Source organism: Sprattus sprattus (genome assembly GCF_963457725.1).
Source record: "Sprattus sprattus genome assembly, chromosome: 10".
Classification (NCBI taxonomy): Eukaryota; Metazoa; Chordata; class Actinopteri; order Clupeiformes; family Clupeidae; genus Sprattus; species Sprattus sprattus.
The window spans coordinates 13747499-13762239 of record NC_137908.1 but is presented as its reverse complement, the minus strand read 5'-3'; the positions used below and the strand labels follow the sequence as shown (position 1 = coordinate 13762239).

At 37.8% G+C, this 14741-nt stretch overlaps 1 protein-coding gene across 2 annotated transcripts; it reads left to right on the top strand.

Annotated features, from left to right (window-relative positions):
• The first annotated feature begins 4022 nt into the window (after positions 1-4022).
• LOC308371440 (HIG1 domain family member 1A, mitochondrial-like) lies at positions 4023-14709 on the top strand. 2 transcript variants are annotated; one of them, XM_080846340.1, is made up of 4 exons: positions 4023-4069; positions 10096-10185; positions 10411-10545; positions 10664-14709. In XM_080846340.1, exons 2-4 carry the CDS (start codon positions 10104-10106, stop codon positions 10726-10728), a joined length of 282 nt encoding a protein of 93 aa, XP_080702466.1. In that variant the 5' UTR covers positions 4023-4069; positions 10096-10103; the 3' UTR covers positions 10729-14709. The 2 variants fall into 2 exon arrangements, with proteins under 2 accessions (XP_080702466.1, XP_080702465.1); XM_080846339.1 differs by lacking the exon at positions 4023-4069 and adding an exon at positions 4913-5024.
• The last annotated feature ends 32 nt before the right edge of the window (positions 14710-14741 follow it).

The window sequence follows — 14741 nt, the reverse complement described above, 5'->3', positions numbered from 1 at the left end:
GTTTTCCTTCTGCGATTTTCGGGCGCCTTGAAACCGTCGCCGACTCGGATTGGATCGTGTGGAAGTGGGAGTAGCAGAGGCATTCTTTTCTACTCGCTCCATCCTGAACACATTCCAGTGTAAGCTTATAGTCGCAGGTAGTGAAGGCGAGTCTCAGGAATACATTTATAAACATATTTGCAGTTAGGCAACAATATGCACCTGTCACATTTTGTAGAATTGTTGTGATTACTGCATAATTGAGGTCGAAAATTCGTAATTTTAATGGCACTCCTCGTGCAAAAAGTATAGGCTATTTTTTCAACACTTGCGACGCGGTATTTTATAACTGTAAACATTGTGTGACGTAGTGCGCATTGTATCGACGGCGAGAGCACCATATTGCATCTGCAGTAGAGAAGGACAAAGGAATACATTATTGACCTGTTTAGATGTAGCGCAGCGGTTCGCCATTTAAACGTTACACACACCAATAGGTTATATATGTCAAATTATGTGTAATAAATGCATAATTGAATTCATTGAATAAATTAAGAGAGAAATTAAGATCCATAATTGTATTGAACATCGTGTTGGTTACTGACCATACTACTCACATTTTTAAAGCTAGCGATAAGACAATATCATAGCACCAGATAGATTAATCAGTTTGTCTCATGATTAACTTGACGTTATTTGTTTCAAAATTAATTAAAAAAATATCGGCCACACAGCCTATGTCCCTCATGATGTGAGATTAATGAAAGATAGATAGGTTGTTTGTGACAAATATGTATGTATAGTTTTCTGACAAAAATGTGAACTAAAAAAAGTGAACAACAATTTGAAAATCAAGAGTGAATACAAAAAATGATCTGACTATTATCTGTTTTCTTCCAATTTCACATAATCCTTAGCGTACATTTGTGCTGTTAATCCAGCCCATCTTTCTGCATGTTTTAGATGGTAAACATAAACTGTTCAGACACATTATATTATAATTTTTTTGTTTCATCGTAGTGGCATTTCAAAGTAAGAGAATCTGGAGCAAACAGAAAGACCAGTTCTTGAAATCACCTTTCAATATAAGGGTCCAATTTATGAGAATTATTTTCCTTTTGAAGCCTGCCACTGTAAGTCCCATAATCAAATGTTATGACGCAACTTCTACATTCTTTATTCTCTTTTGTTATTTTAATTTTGAATTCAACCTTCGGACCATATATTTATTCCCAAGAGATGGTCAGTTGATTTGTCAGAGGAAACAAACAAACATTAATGCATTAATTATCTAATATCCCTTTCACTCAATCAGTTTGACATGTAATTAAGCACAGCAAGATTGCTTGGGAGTGCACACACTATCAAACAAATACATGTATCGAAGGAGTGTGGCTGGCTTTGTACAAATGCCCTCTCGATAGAAGGATGGGGACTATGTTTTGGTCAACAGCTTTTCACCCATCTGTCATGGGCGATGACACTATCACGGAACACCATACTGGTGACACAGCTGCATAAACAGAGTCTGGTAAAAACAAATGTAAATCTAAACAGTCTACTGCAGATGGGGAAATTAATCTCAAGAGTGAGCATGCATGTTGACACATCAAGACAGAAGGGGGAACACACAGCACAGCAGAGCTCTTTGAGCAATTAAACAAAAAAACTGTAATAATATAGTTCTATGATACTTTGGATTGGGACCTAAAGTAATAGATGAAATCAAGAGTCACCACAGCTATGGTTTTCATCACAGTTATCACTTAAACATCTTTGAAAGGTGCACAAGCATGAACAATTGATGTAAGCAGAGAGACAACCCATTTGAAAAGGTAACCTTTTGAATAGCATATTATTTTCCTGATCTATCATTTGTGCAATGCAAAAGCAGCTATGCAGCGTTGCAGCAGAAGCCTATGCTTGTTCCCTTGAGATGATCAATGATAAAGAACTTTATTATAGATAAGTGATCTCCAGGAGGATGTGAAATGGTTCTCCATCTGGAATTTGTTTAGTGCATTCACACATTTTAAGACATATATAGCATGTTAAGGTTTATAAGTTTAAAGAATAATATAAATAAATAATGGATATTCTCCTTTAAATTTGGACTCTGCAGGACTATAGCTATAGCTATGACATCTGCCGATTCTGCCTGCCTCTCTGTTTGAATATTCCACAGTTTTCATTCTTTTCAGTCTCTTACAATTTTGGGATTATTAGTTCCCCCAGATTGTTAGAATGAGCAAATGTATCAACCCAGAATATGCATCGCTCCTTCGCTCCTGTTAATATTGATTCAGAATACTTTAGGTTGTGAGAAAATGCAGCTTTGTGCTGCAGATTAACACACACATGGCCCAGTGCACACATGCCCACATACATAAACACGTGCAGGCAAGGCAAGGCAAGGCTGAGGTAACCAGGAATCAGGGATGGGGGATTTACAAACTCTAGATTCTCATTGGCTTAAAAGGAGGAATGTATGGAAAACCTCTGTGATGGTCACATGTCTGAAGTACTCTAGAGATCAGAGGAAGAGAGAGAGAAAAAATATTAGGTAAGAGAGAGGATACGTTTAGGGCTGGCATGGGCAGATAGCCAAACAGAGTGCCCAAATTCAGTTTATGGATGTTTTAAACAAACGAAAACACAGCAACACAAAATATTTATGACCATATTGTTGATCGCCATTCACATTGTTTTTACTAGCAATAATGGCGGCAATAAAATAACAGATCATCAACAGAGGATAACAGATTACCAAGGTAGTCTATAACATATATGTATAAAAAACATGAAAATGAATGTAATTGTATTGCTATGTAGTTCTATGGAAAATATTTTTTTATTTATCTCCATGTTTCATGATACATAAATATGTATCGTGTAGGAATAATTACTATTTGGTGTAATGTTGTATTTATCTTTTTCTAGTTCTTGCTCTTCTTGTTCTTATTCTCCCTACTATTATTATTTATCTTTTTATAATTTTAATGAGTATTATTATTATTAGTAGTAGTCGTAGTATTTACGTTATTTTATTCCCTTGATATACTTCTTCAGAATTATTACAAACAACGCTTTTCTGATGTTTCTATACTGTTATAAAGTTTGGAACATTAAATACATAGTCGATATCAAACAATTACCAGTGAATGTAAATGTAACTTAAATATTTGCAAGTTTCACACATTTTATGATAAAAATCTTTTAATGCTGTTGGCTTTTCCTGAGAAAGGGGGGGCTGAGCCTGTGACATGACACACCTGCAGGTTGGTCTTGTGTAACTACAGAAACATGAGAGACAAGATAAAAGAGATGCCAGAGTTGGTCAAAGCACACTGCTGTTTCCCCAAATGCTAAATTAAGGAATTAAAACAAAAAGACACTGAAACACATACATTGTCAAATAAACTGTTAAACAATTCAGCTACTTTCTTACATAACTGCAGATGAAGCACAGCTTCGAAAAAAATCAGGACAGTCAAGTTCCAACATGTTTTCATGTAACACTACTTAAAGACACATTCTTCGAAATCCCAGAAGATCTGTAGATGGGAATGGGGCATGCAACACATATGAAGTTATAAACTATCTAAAATAGAAAATTATGATACAAAACTTTAATCTAAATATGTACTGTATACCTTCAATGGCATAAAAAGTAAAAGAAATAAATACAAATAGTTCATATATGTCATCTGTACTAGGTGCTTTTGGTACAGAAACACAATTGCAACACCCCAGTCCTTTATGATCATGTTTACTGTGTGCTGTGTTTCGACATCATTTATATCAGGGAGACCTCTACCATGTGACTTTCAGGAAGCATAGCGCCCCCCATCCCCTCCCTCCTTTCCAGCTTCTGCCCTAGGGTGGCCCCCGCCACAGGCCTGTGTTTCCAGGAAAGGGGCCTAGTGGGCAAACTGATGCCTATGTGGAAAGAAGGAAGGTGGGGGGAAGCAGGGCAGACAGGATAGACGTATAGGCTGCACAACATATTCACCAGCGTGAGACAGGCAAAATGGAGAGGGAACGGCAATCAGTGGGAAAAAAATCTAAGGAACAGAGAGCCTGAGTGCTGGTGAGTGAGAGTGAGAGAGCTGGAGAGAGGGCGGGAAAAAGCTCCCTTCTTACATAACTCATGTAACCTGGCCTGTAGTACCATTTTGTGTTTTGTGTCAACCACTGGTAGCCATTTTGTTTCAGCCATATTTGACTTACAACTTTGAGCATCAGAGGGCCTAGTTATAGTAAACACACTGGTGTAATTAAACCACTTAATGAGTTAACAAGTTAAATCAGGTGGTTCTAAATGTCTAGGCTAAAAAACAACATTAGAGGTTATTCTGGTCACTTTTCATACAGAATAACTGATACTTTAAAAAGATATATCTTTATCATAGATATATAAATAAATGATCACAAATAGAGATGCTGCACGGCAGAGCTGAAGACTTCAAATGTCGTTGCGTAATGATTTGCTTTGTCCTAGATTTCGTTCAAACTATTGCATATGGTTCTTGGGTGCCACCATGTGGACACATTTTGCAGTTGGTAATTCGTTATTCTGGCTTTACAAACATTACGGTAAATACATGCCTAGCTTGATCGCAGACAAGCAAACCGCCCATTTCTGTTCTTAATGTAATGAATATTTCCAACATAGGAGTAGCATCGTGAGCCCAACTACTTACGCAGGCTAATCATTTCCCCTCTGCGTTTTTTCCCGTTCAGCTTTTTTCGTAGTTTTTTTATGTTAAAAATAGCTTTGTAAATATGAGCTTACGATATCCACCTTCTAATTTTTTTGTCTATCTGTTTGTCCACCAAGAGGACATATTGACGCATTGCCTCTGAACATTACGGTAGCTATGTTCTTCTCGCGATGTAACATAACAGCTGAAACGAGAAGTCCCATTCAGATGACAACCGCAAACGACCTACACACACATCTGCTGCATAACAAGACCAACCTACAGTTGCGTACTGCTGAACGTTAACGTTAGTTGTTCTGTCAAGGTTGTTTTATTGTCCAGGTAAGTAGCTTAATAATTTCTTTATCTATCTGAAATCACTCGCTCTTTAAATGCCAAACTGCCATTTGGGTTTACTGATAATGTTGTTAACAAGATAGCATACATCACTTGGTATTTTAGCATTCGCTAGCTGATCTGAGCCCAGTAACTTCAGTGTTATGTTATAGTTAGCCCTAAAGGTCATGGCCAGGCCATAACCCATAAGTAAGTTTTGTGTTAAGTCAGCGTTAAGTCACGATCTAACGTTATGGTTGTGTAGATGCAACATCCTCGGTCTGGAGGTGCCGGATGTCACGGATCTATAGGGGTTCATTTTAAAAGGGGAACTCCTAGTTCCGAGGTAAATAATACCACGTGATAGCAACAACGCAGTTTTATTTACCCACTATCAATATCTGGTTTTGGCTTCTTCCAAGCAGCTGTAACTACTAATTTGTCAAACCGTCAAGACAAAACACCAACTCTGCAAGTGTGTGGATGTTTATTCAAATGTTTGTAGGCTATATTACTTACATATTCAATACTATATCATTACATTGCATGATAGCGTGTTTTTATGAGGCAACAGGAGCGACGTTGTGTGGTCGAACCTCAAATGTGTCGATAGGCTATATAGCCTATGATGACTCGGCCGAATTTTGCGCTTCCCTACATAAAATCAAACAATTTAAGTCGACCAAGTTTAGGGGTAACTTAGACAACTAATGTGACTGATTTGACAAAAGGAAAATCTCTGTTATGCTGTTAAGTGGTGTGTTATAAGTAACATTATGCAGTTCTTTTTACAATGTTATATGTGTTCGTGTCCTTGATCATTAAACAAACAGAACGTAATCTTAAGCATAGGCCTATGTCTGCAAATGATCTAGGCTAGGGTTTTTTCCAACTGCTTGTCCCATGGACCACCATTCTGACTAGAAAGTTATCCACGGCCCATCGGTGTGCCAGTGATTCTCAAAGTAGTTTACAGTCCCTACCCTTATTTTCTTGTTTGTAACTGCCGCTGCCACACCCTCTCCTACCGCACACATGTATTTGCATATAACACTAAAACTATGTGAAATTATCAGGGTGGATCACTAACCGCCGCTGCCACGCAGTTCTACAGCTGTATATATTACTATTACTATTAACTAGAACATGGATATCAGAGACCTGATAATTCTGGTCTCTGTGAGAGTGCAAAGGTATCTCTCTTTGGAGGAGGTCCAGAATGAGAACTCCCTACATTATCTAGGCTATAGGGGTAATTATGAAACTAGATGCAGGACTAAAATGGGTACTTAAGGGTAAGAGAGTCAAATAACTTGGAGCATTCTTATCCAGATCGCCCTCACAACCGTGTGAGTAGTCACTTCGAAGCAGTCAGGTATTTTCATGTTCTGTAAGTGTTTTTATGTTTCATGTGGTGTTTTAGACTTATATTCTTCACTTTAGACTTGTTGGATTTGCAAACTGTAGTAGTCACTTGTACCTGACGTAATAAATAGGTAATTCTGACCCACTGTGCCTTCTTAAGAAATTCTTAACTAGAGAAGTCCTCTTAGGTTCCGGTGTTTCCACAGATGACGGGCTAGAGGTAGTTTCATGCCCAAAATGGCCACAAGCGTAAAACTTTGAGGGAACTGGCTATCTCAACTGGACTAGACATGCTACAGAGAACTGTTAATTGTATTATATAGCAGTGGTTTGCCGACCAGCCTCTGCACTGGATCGAATGGTTATACGGAATCGTACTGAAGCCTGGTGCCCGTCACTGAACAAAGTCGAACTAACAAGCTGCAAGGTCCCGTAACAGAGCTGTGAGTTAGATCAAGAATAGTTTCAGCCTGTGTCGGGGAATATGTCCAGATGTAAATCGGCCGTGGCCATATCCTAAGCGACACTATTCCCTGACAAAACCGGTTATTAAAAAGTAAGGGAGGAATTCATATTACAGACTATAGGTGTACAAAAGAATGAGTTGGAGATCAGCCTGCACAACCCTGTAGCATTTTTACATTAAAAGCTAGGAGCTAAGGCTGTGTTCCCAATAGAGTGGAGTCAGACAAAGAAAATGGAGTCAGATTTAATATGGTGGTACTCAGAGATGGGCCAAAATACATCAAAATGTATTTTGATACAAAATACCCTTCAAATAAATGTATCAAAATAAAATACAAAATACTGTTGCCAGAAAATGTAACAAAATACAATACATGTGTTTTGTATTTTTAAAATACAGGAAATACTTTTTCTGAATTTTCAGTTTTCTCTCAATTTGGTATAGCAGAACATTCAGGTTTGGTATTTTTGCCAATGTGACTTGGCTATTCAGACTATTTAGATTGAAACAAATATTAGGGGTGCACGATTCAGAAAATGTCACAATTCGATTCAACCGATTTTTAGGCTCACGATTCGATTCAAAATCGATTTTCGATTCAAAAACGATTCTCGATTCAAAAAAATTGATTCACAGTATGTAAATGTTAGTGCTGTCAAACGATTAAAATATTTAATCGCGATTAATCGCATTTTTGTCATAGTTAACTCAAAATGAATCACGATTAATCGCAAATGAATTCATCGCAAATTTTATTTTTATGCTCTTATCATGGAAAAGTGGATTGGCTTGCTTTATCCAATGTTTTATTTTATTGAAAAATAACATTGCCAAACAGGGCGGTACAAAATTAAACTATAAAGTGCACATTTCAGACTCACCTTATAGTGCAGTTAAACCATGCTTAACCAGCTTAATATTTTCTTTTTTCAAGTTTGCTGTGAACATAGAAGTCAGGCCTCTTATTTCAAAAACCATTAACCGTAACAGTAAGGTTACCAATAAAAGGTAAGCCTACTACTTCTGTGCTTTCAGCCAGCTGCCTGTTGACATTTTCAGACAACAGTGAAGCTTGCTTCTTTTGCACAACACAACTTTTAAAGGTAAACTTTCTATTCAGAAGCTTTTTATCAACCATTTCGCCGTATCGTGCTCACCATCACTCAAACCGTAACGTTAGCCTACTACACAGTTTGCGAAGCCAAAAAGAACGTTAATCTTAAAAAAATAAATAAATAAATATACAGTACTGTGCAAAAGTTTTAGGCAGGTGTGAAAAAATGCTATGAACTAAGAATGCTTTGAAAAATGTAAACAATAAATATTTATTTTGTATCCATTTACATGGTAAGACTGAGCACAGCAACAAGACACAACATAGTTATACTGCATCAGCAGGGTCTCTCCCAGACAAAGATTTCAAAGCAGACAGGGGTTTCAAAATGTGCAGTTCAAGCTCTTTTGAAGAAGACGTTGAGGATCGTAGACGCAGTGGTCAGCCAAGGAAACTTAATGCAGCTGATGAAAAACACATCAAGCTTATTTACCTTCGAAATCGGAAGATTTCAAGCAGTGGCATCAGCTCAGAACTGGCAGAAACCAGTGGTACCCAGGTACAGACATTTACTGTCCAGGGAAGTCTGGCCAGAAGTGGTCTTCATGGAAGAGTTGCAGCCAAAAAGCTCTACCCCGACAAGTTAAACAAGGCCAAGTGACTGAACTAAGCACGAAAACATAGAAACTGGGGTGCAGAAACATGGCAGAAGGTGCTCTGGACTGATGAGTCAAAATTAGAAATATTTGGCTGTAGAAGAAGGCAGTTTGTTCGCCGAAGGGCTGGAGAGAGGTACAATAATGAGGGTCTGCAGGCAACAGTGAAGCATGGTGGAGGTTCCTTTCCAGTTTGGGGCTGCATTTCTGCAAGTGGAGTTGGAAATTTGGTCAGGATGAATGGTGTCCTCAATGCTGAGAAATACAGGCAGATACTAATCCATCATGAAATACCATCAGGGAGGCGTATGATTGGCACCAAATGTATTCTGCAGCAGGAACATAACCCCAAACATACAGCCAATGTCATTAGCAACTATCTTCAGCTTAAAGAAGAACAGAAAGTCCTGCAAGTGATGGTATGACCCCCACAGAGCCCTGATCTCTACATCATCGAGTCTGTCTGGGTTTACATGAAGAGACAGAAGAATTTTAGGAAGCCTACATCCACAGAAGATCTGTGGTTAGTTCTCCAAGATGTTTGGAACAATTTACCAGCCGAGTTCCTTCAAAAACTGCGCAAGTGTATCTGGAAGAATTGATGCTATTTTGAAGGCAAAGGGTGGTCACACCAAATATTGATTTAATTTAGAATTTTCTTCTGTTCCTTCACTGCATTTAGTTAATTTATGAAGAATTGATGAAAATAAACTGTTAACACTTCCATTTTTGAAAGCATTCTTAGTTTACAGCATTTTTTCACACCTGCCTAAAACATTTGCACAGTACTGTATATAAATATGAATCGATTTTTGGAATTCTATGAATCGATTCTGATTCGGGAGCACTTGAATCGCGATACGATTGCGAATCTTGCGAGCTTACTTGGTGCCTGTCCTCTCAGCCTTGTCACCACATTCCGCGACAATAAAAGCACCACCATCAACAGAAAACTATGTAGAAATGTGTTCATAAATTGTGTCAGCAACAGCAACAAAGGATTACATGACATTTCAATAAACATCCACACACTTGCAGAGTTTATGTTATGGCTTCCCTGATTGATGAATCGTCGCCAGCTGCTTGGAACTAGATACATGTAAAACTGTGTTGTTGTGGTCTTTCACTGTCAGTTACATGTCTCTTATTGACTGGTTAAAATGGACCCAAGCAGATCCTTATCACCGGATAGCTAACGTTATCAAATGTTGAAACGTTGAGCGGAAACTCACTCGCTCGGGATGCCTCTCACGGAAGCTGGCAAGTAACTAACAGTAACTGGGCCGTGCCCAACTGGATCAGTTAAAAAATCCGATAAGGAGTTTTTTGTTTTTGGTCAAATGTTTATTTAATGACGTGCTTAGAGATAAATAAGTCATAGTGGGGTTGGATAGCTCACTGATTCCTAAACCAATAGGCGAGGCAAGCATAGCTGTACTATCATGTGCTTATTATAACTTAAGTGTCTACAAAATTGAACATTGCAAACGGAACCTTTGCCAGTGACTGAAAGTCACATGTTCTTTTTCCATACAGCCCTCATCATGTCATCTGATAACAATTATGAGGATGAACACACCTCCAAATTCATGAGAAAGGCAAAAGAATCACCATTCGTACCTATAGGTAAGGTGGTCAACAACACATTTTTTGTTAAAAAATATTTCCATGTCCTTAAATGCTGTTTGTGTGTTCCTGTGGCTACACTGGTAGAGCAAGTGGTAGACCATCATGGGTTTGACTACCATAGAGCATACATGAAACTGATGAAAATGTTGGCCTATCTGTAATATGTGCTTTGGATAAACGAACCTGCTAAAATGAATAAATATAATGTGTAATGTATTTCAGGTATGGCTGGATGTCTTGGAATTGTGGCATTTGGGCTTTATAAGCTTAAATCGCGTGGAGACACTAAGATGTCTGTCCACCTAATTCACATGCGTGTCGGAGCACAAGGATTTGTGGTGGGCGCAATGACACTGGGTAAGAGCCTGAGACTTCACCAAACAAGTACACTGAAGATCTATAGAATATATGTAAGCTTTTCTGTAACTGTGTAAACAGTTTGTTTGTTGTTAACAGTGGTCTTGTTTTGTGGCAGGTGTATTATACTCCATGTACAAAGAGTACCTGGCTCCAAAATTGCAAGGAAAAGACGGCAAGTGAGCCAGCAACTATTCAGTATTGGGGTCAGGCAACTTTCTCCACGGCTGCTGTTCCTTAAATGTACGCTACCTCTTTTAGAATTAATGTAATGGATGTGACCGCTGACAGGGATAAAGACAAATTAAGGTCTCTTGGTGACCCCAAGGTCCAAGTCACCCCACAGGCATACACAGGGTCCAAATAGTGGTGTGCAAATATTGGTTGATCAATTAAACGCTTTTAAAAATCTGTCCGATTCGATATCGATCTGTAAAATGTCTGCATCAAGATTTTAGGCTACTTAACATTCCCCCCCGTGTCCTATGTTCATTTCTGCAGGGGTTAAACATAGCCGATCTGTCATATTTAAGAAAATCAAGTTGTTTCCTCCCCATTAGATGGAAACTGCAAACGCATAGAGGAAAACCTTACTACCATTTTGCACTATCAAAGCAAAACCCATATCTCCCTCAAATGTGACAATTTGGTATATAAGGTTTTAGCTTTTTTTTTTGTGGTTTTCAAAATGAATTACCAGCAACTGAAGTTGTGTTCCCCAGACGTCCCGTTCTTCCAAGAACAGTCCCGTTTTTCAGCACTTTTTAAAGTATGCCAACTTATTCTGATAGAAAATAATGTTTTGCGATCTGGTCACCCTACTTTAGATCTTTTTAAGCATCTCTCTAAATATGGAAACCTGCTTTATAGTATTTAATATAATTTACATCGATATCGAATCGTTTCTGAATCAAATCAAATCAAATCAGGACATCTGTGCACCTAACACTAGGTACTAAAGGATAAGTCAGAGCACAGTGCATCATCCACATCAATCAAATGCTTTGTTATACAAGCTCAAAGGGTCGCAACCTTAATGAATCAAATTACTGATAGTGGGCTGTCTGTCCTTTCCAGTCATGTGGTCAATGTCCAACCAGGTCTATCAGAACCACATGAAGGAGCTGTGACATCCATTGCATTCACTCCCGTCTCTCATGACATAGGTTGATGTCATGGGGTATACTTTACATGCAGACTAATCACTCCAACCACTGTATCACCTCTGTACTCACCTCTGTACTTACCTCTGTACTCACCTCTGTAAGGTTGATGTCATTGGGTATACTTTACATGCAGACTAACCACTCCAACCACTGTATCACCTCTGTACTCAACTCTGTAAGTTTTTTTTCTGATTGCTTTGGCACTATATTTGAACCTATAGGCTACTTTTACAGAACTCTACACACTAACCACAAAACTATATACCAGATCAGCAAAACATTATACATCTCTTGCAAAAGCAAACAATTCTTGCAAAACTCTTTTTAAAAATTGTGTTTTTGCATTATGACCGTGCACACATCATTATTTGAATAAGTACACGAAGCACCAATTATGCACTAATAGTATAGCTTTTGATTTTTGTGTGTGCAGTTTGCAATAAGGTTGTCATACAAGTAGTAAACACGCTGGTGATTGGGTGTTATTAAATTGCTGAGTGTAGAGCAGTGAGTTGTGTTTACAGTTTTGCAAAAAGTGTGTCTTAAATTATAAACTGAGGGTAAAGAAGAGAAAGTGCATTCAGTTTTTGGGCACACATGGTGAATGCATTGGCTACAGAGATGGATAAGAATTGAGATAGATAGTGTTCGTGACATTAATCATATTTTTCATTATCGACAGAAGACAAAAATGCTTTTTGAACTAGGTCAGACAAAGCCTTATACACTTCAGTTTGGGCTAATACATCAAAATGCCTGAATTCATTTTCATTTCCATGTTGAAGACATTGGTTGAACTAACACCTCAAACAGGATACCAAACCAGGAAACTCAGTCACCTGAAACTTGAGACCTAAGTAATTTGATGTCATGACAGGCCTTTTTGTTGTCTGACCTCATATTGAGGTTCTTTTATAAGATGTATTCTGATCTTAGTAATGTATAACTTAGACACAGTGTATATAACTAAAAATGATATACTGAAATACATAGTTTTTTTTCGTAGAAATATTTTTTATTTGTTTGCCATGATAATTAAAAAAAATATACAAAATTGTTTTAATAAAGTAACAGAGTTGAAAACTGTACACTTTGGTTTTTGTTTGTGAGAAAAACATGATACGAACAGTTAGAAACTTATCATTGCTCTAATATTACACTTAAAAAACATACAGCATTCATCAATTCCAGCAAGTAGGCTTTCCAATAATTTACACGTTACAATAAATCTGGCAAATGTACAAGTAATTACTTCACTAATTATTGACATAACACATAATCCATTTTTGTTATGATGGCACCCTTATGAATAGTCCCTCAATCCCAGTGATGATTGATACAAAAGCACTTTGTTATGGTGTAGTGTTAAATGCCCTAGTTTGACATCTCAACCAAGTTGCATTTGAAGATGACTGCGTGCATCAATACATAATCATAACCAACAGAGTCCATGATTATAAAGTTATAAAGGTCTTTGCTCTCAGTTGTGAAATGAACAGGAGACAAACTGCAATAGCAGGGAGGGCCAGATGACACTCAAGAATCACCTGAAATTCCTGTTTCTGACGGAGTTGGATCAAAACAGCACCCCACAGATTTCAATCCAATTTGTCTGTTTACATTTAAAAGTCTTGTATCTAGTTGTGCATTCTTGTGTTTGAATGCATAGATGGAGAACAGCACTCACAGTGTGAATGGTTCAAGTGAAAAGTCATCAGCAAATGTTTACAGGACATTGAGTTGCCAAGATTACGTGTGAAGTGAAATAATTTTTCCACAACCATTTCCGCAGCATTTTGGAAGGGCCATGCTAATCATAGCAAATCTGGGAACTGCACGTCACTTTGTCTACAGGCCAAAACAACTTTCATAAAAAGAAAAAACATTCTCAGATTATTCATTTCACAAAGGAAACAAATAATTGTATGCAATGGCAATGCCATTGGGGATGTTTTAAAAGACTAGGACATTCCATCAAAAATTATTTTCTAAAGTTCTCCAATAAATATGATCCTCAGTGTCTTCACATCCCTTCTACAGAACCATGCTGTAGTGCTGGCAACTCATTAAACGTATTGAGTTAATATTTAAATATGAGTTAAACGTGTTCTTTATCAACAATATGTTGTCATAAATATTCAGTCATAAATATATAATTTAAGATGTTCCAGCTACTGTAAAGTCTCTGACCAATCAAAAGAAGGATGCCAAAGTACTTTCATACACAAGGTAAACAGAAGACACCGACCCACTATGAGGCCATAAAATGACAGGAATTTCAAGTCAGAATATTCTGACCAGTTTAAGGAGAACTCCAGTAACTGTTGAAAATGGCAGTTCCTACAGTCATTAGTTTACCTCTCTCTTCTTCTGGACCAGACCGGAAGAACTAATGGCTGTAGAAACAGATTTCTTTCTACAGTTTCTAAACAGTTATTGAGGTAAACAGACACACGTCTATCTTAGTTGGGATCCTTTCCATGTTGTCGGACACTTATAACATCATAAACCTGTCCGTGGCGAAAACAAGCAGATTACTTTGGCACAGGTGCTTGCCCCATAGGTTAAAGCGTTCTAAATATGGAGCGACTTTGATCATTTTTGTCCCTAGTAAAAATTTGGACCCAAAAGATAGTAAAATAGGGCCCAGGTTTAAAGCAAAATACCACAGTCCTTTTATTTATTTTCCGCCAGTCACTGAAAACCTTGCCTTCAGGGACTCTGACCAATGAATGCAACTGTAAATCTGGTACACGTCTGAGCTGTACATACAGGCCCTCTCAAGCTGTCTGTTTTCGTAGTGTAACAGACATAAAAAAGAAAAGGCCTTCTGTGGAGAGAAAGAGTCAGGGTAGCTTCCACTATGTTCAAACTTTCTGTGTTTGAAATAAATTCACCCCAAATCCATGACTATCTAAACTGTACATCTATTGTTGAGAATCCTGAGATAATCTTTTTATTTGTTGGTGACTCCTTCCTAGCGGGGGCGTGGGTATTATAGTTCATTTTTAAGGGTCCATCAATAGAATA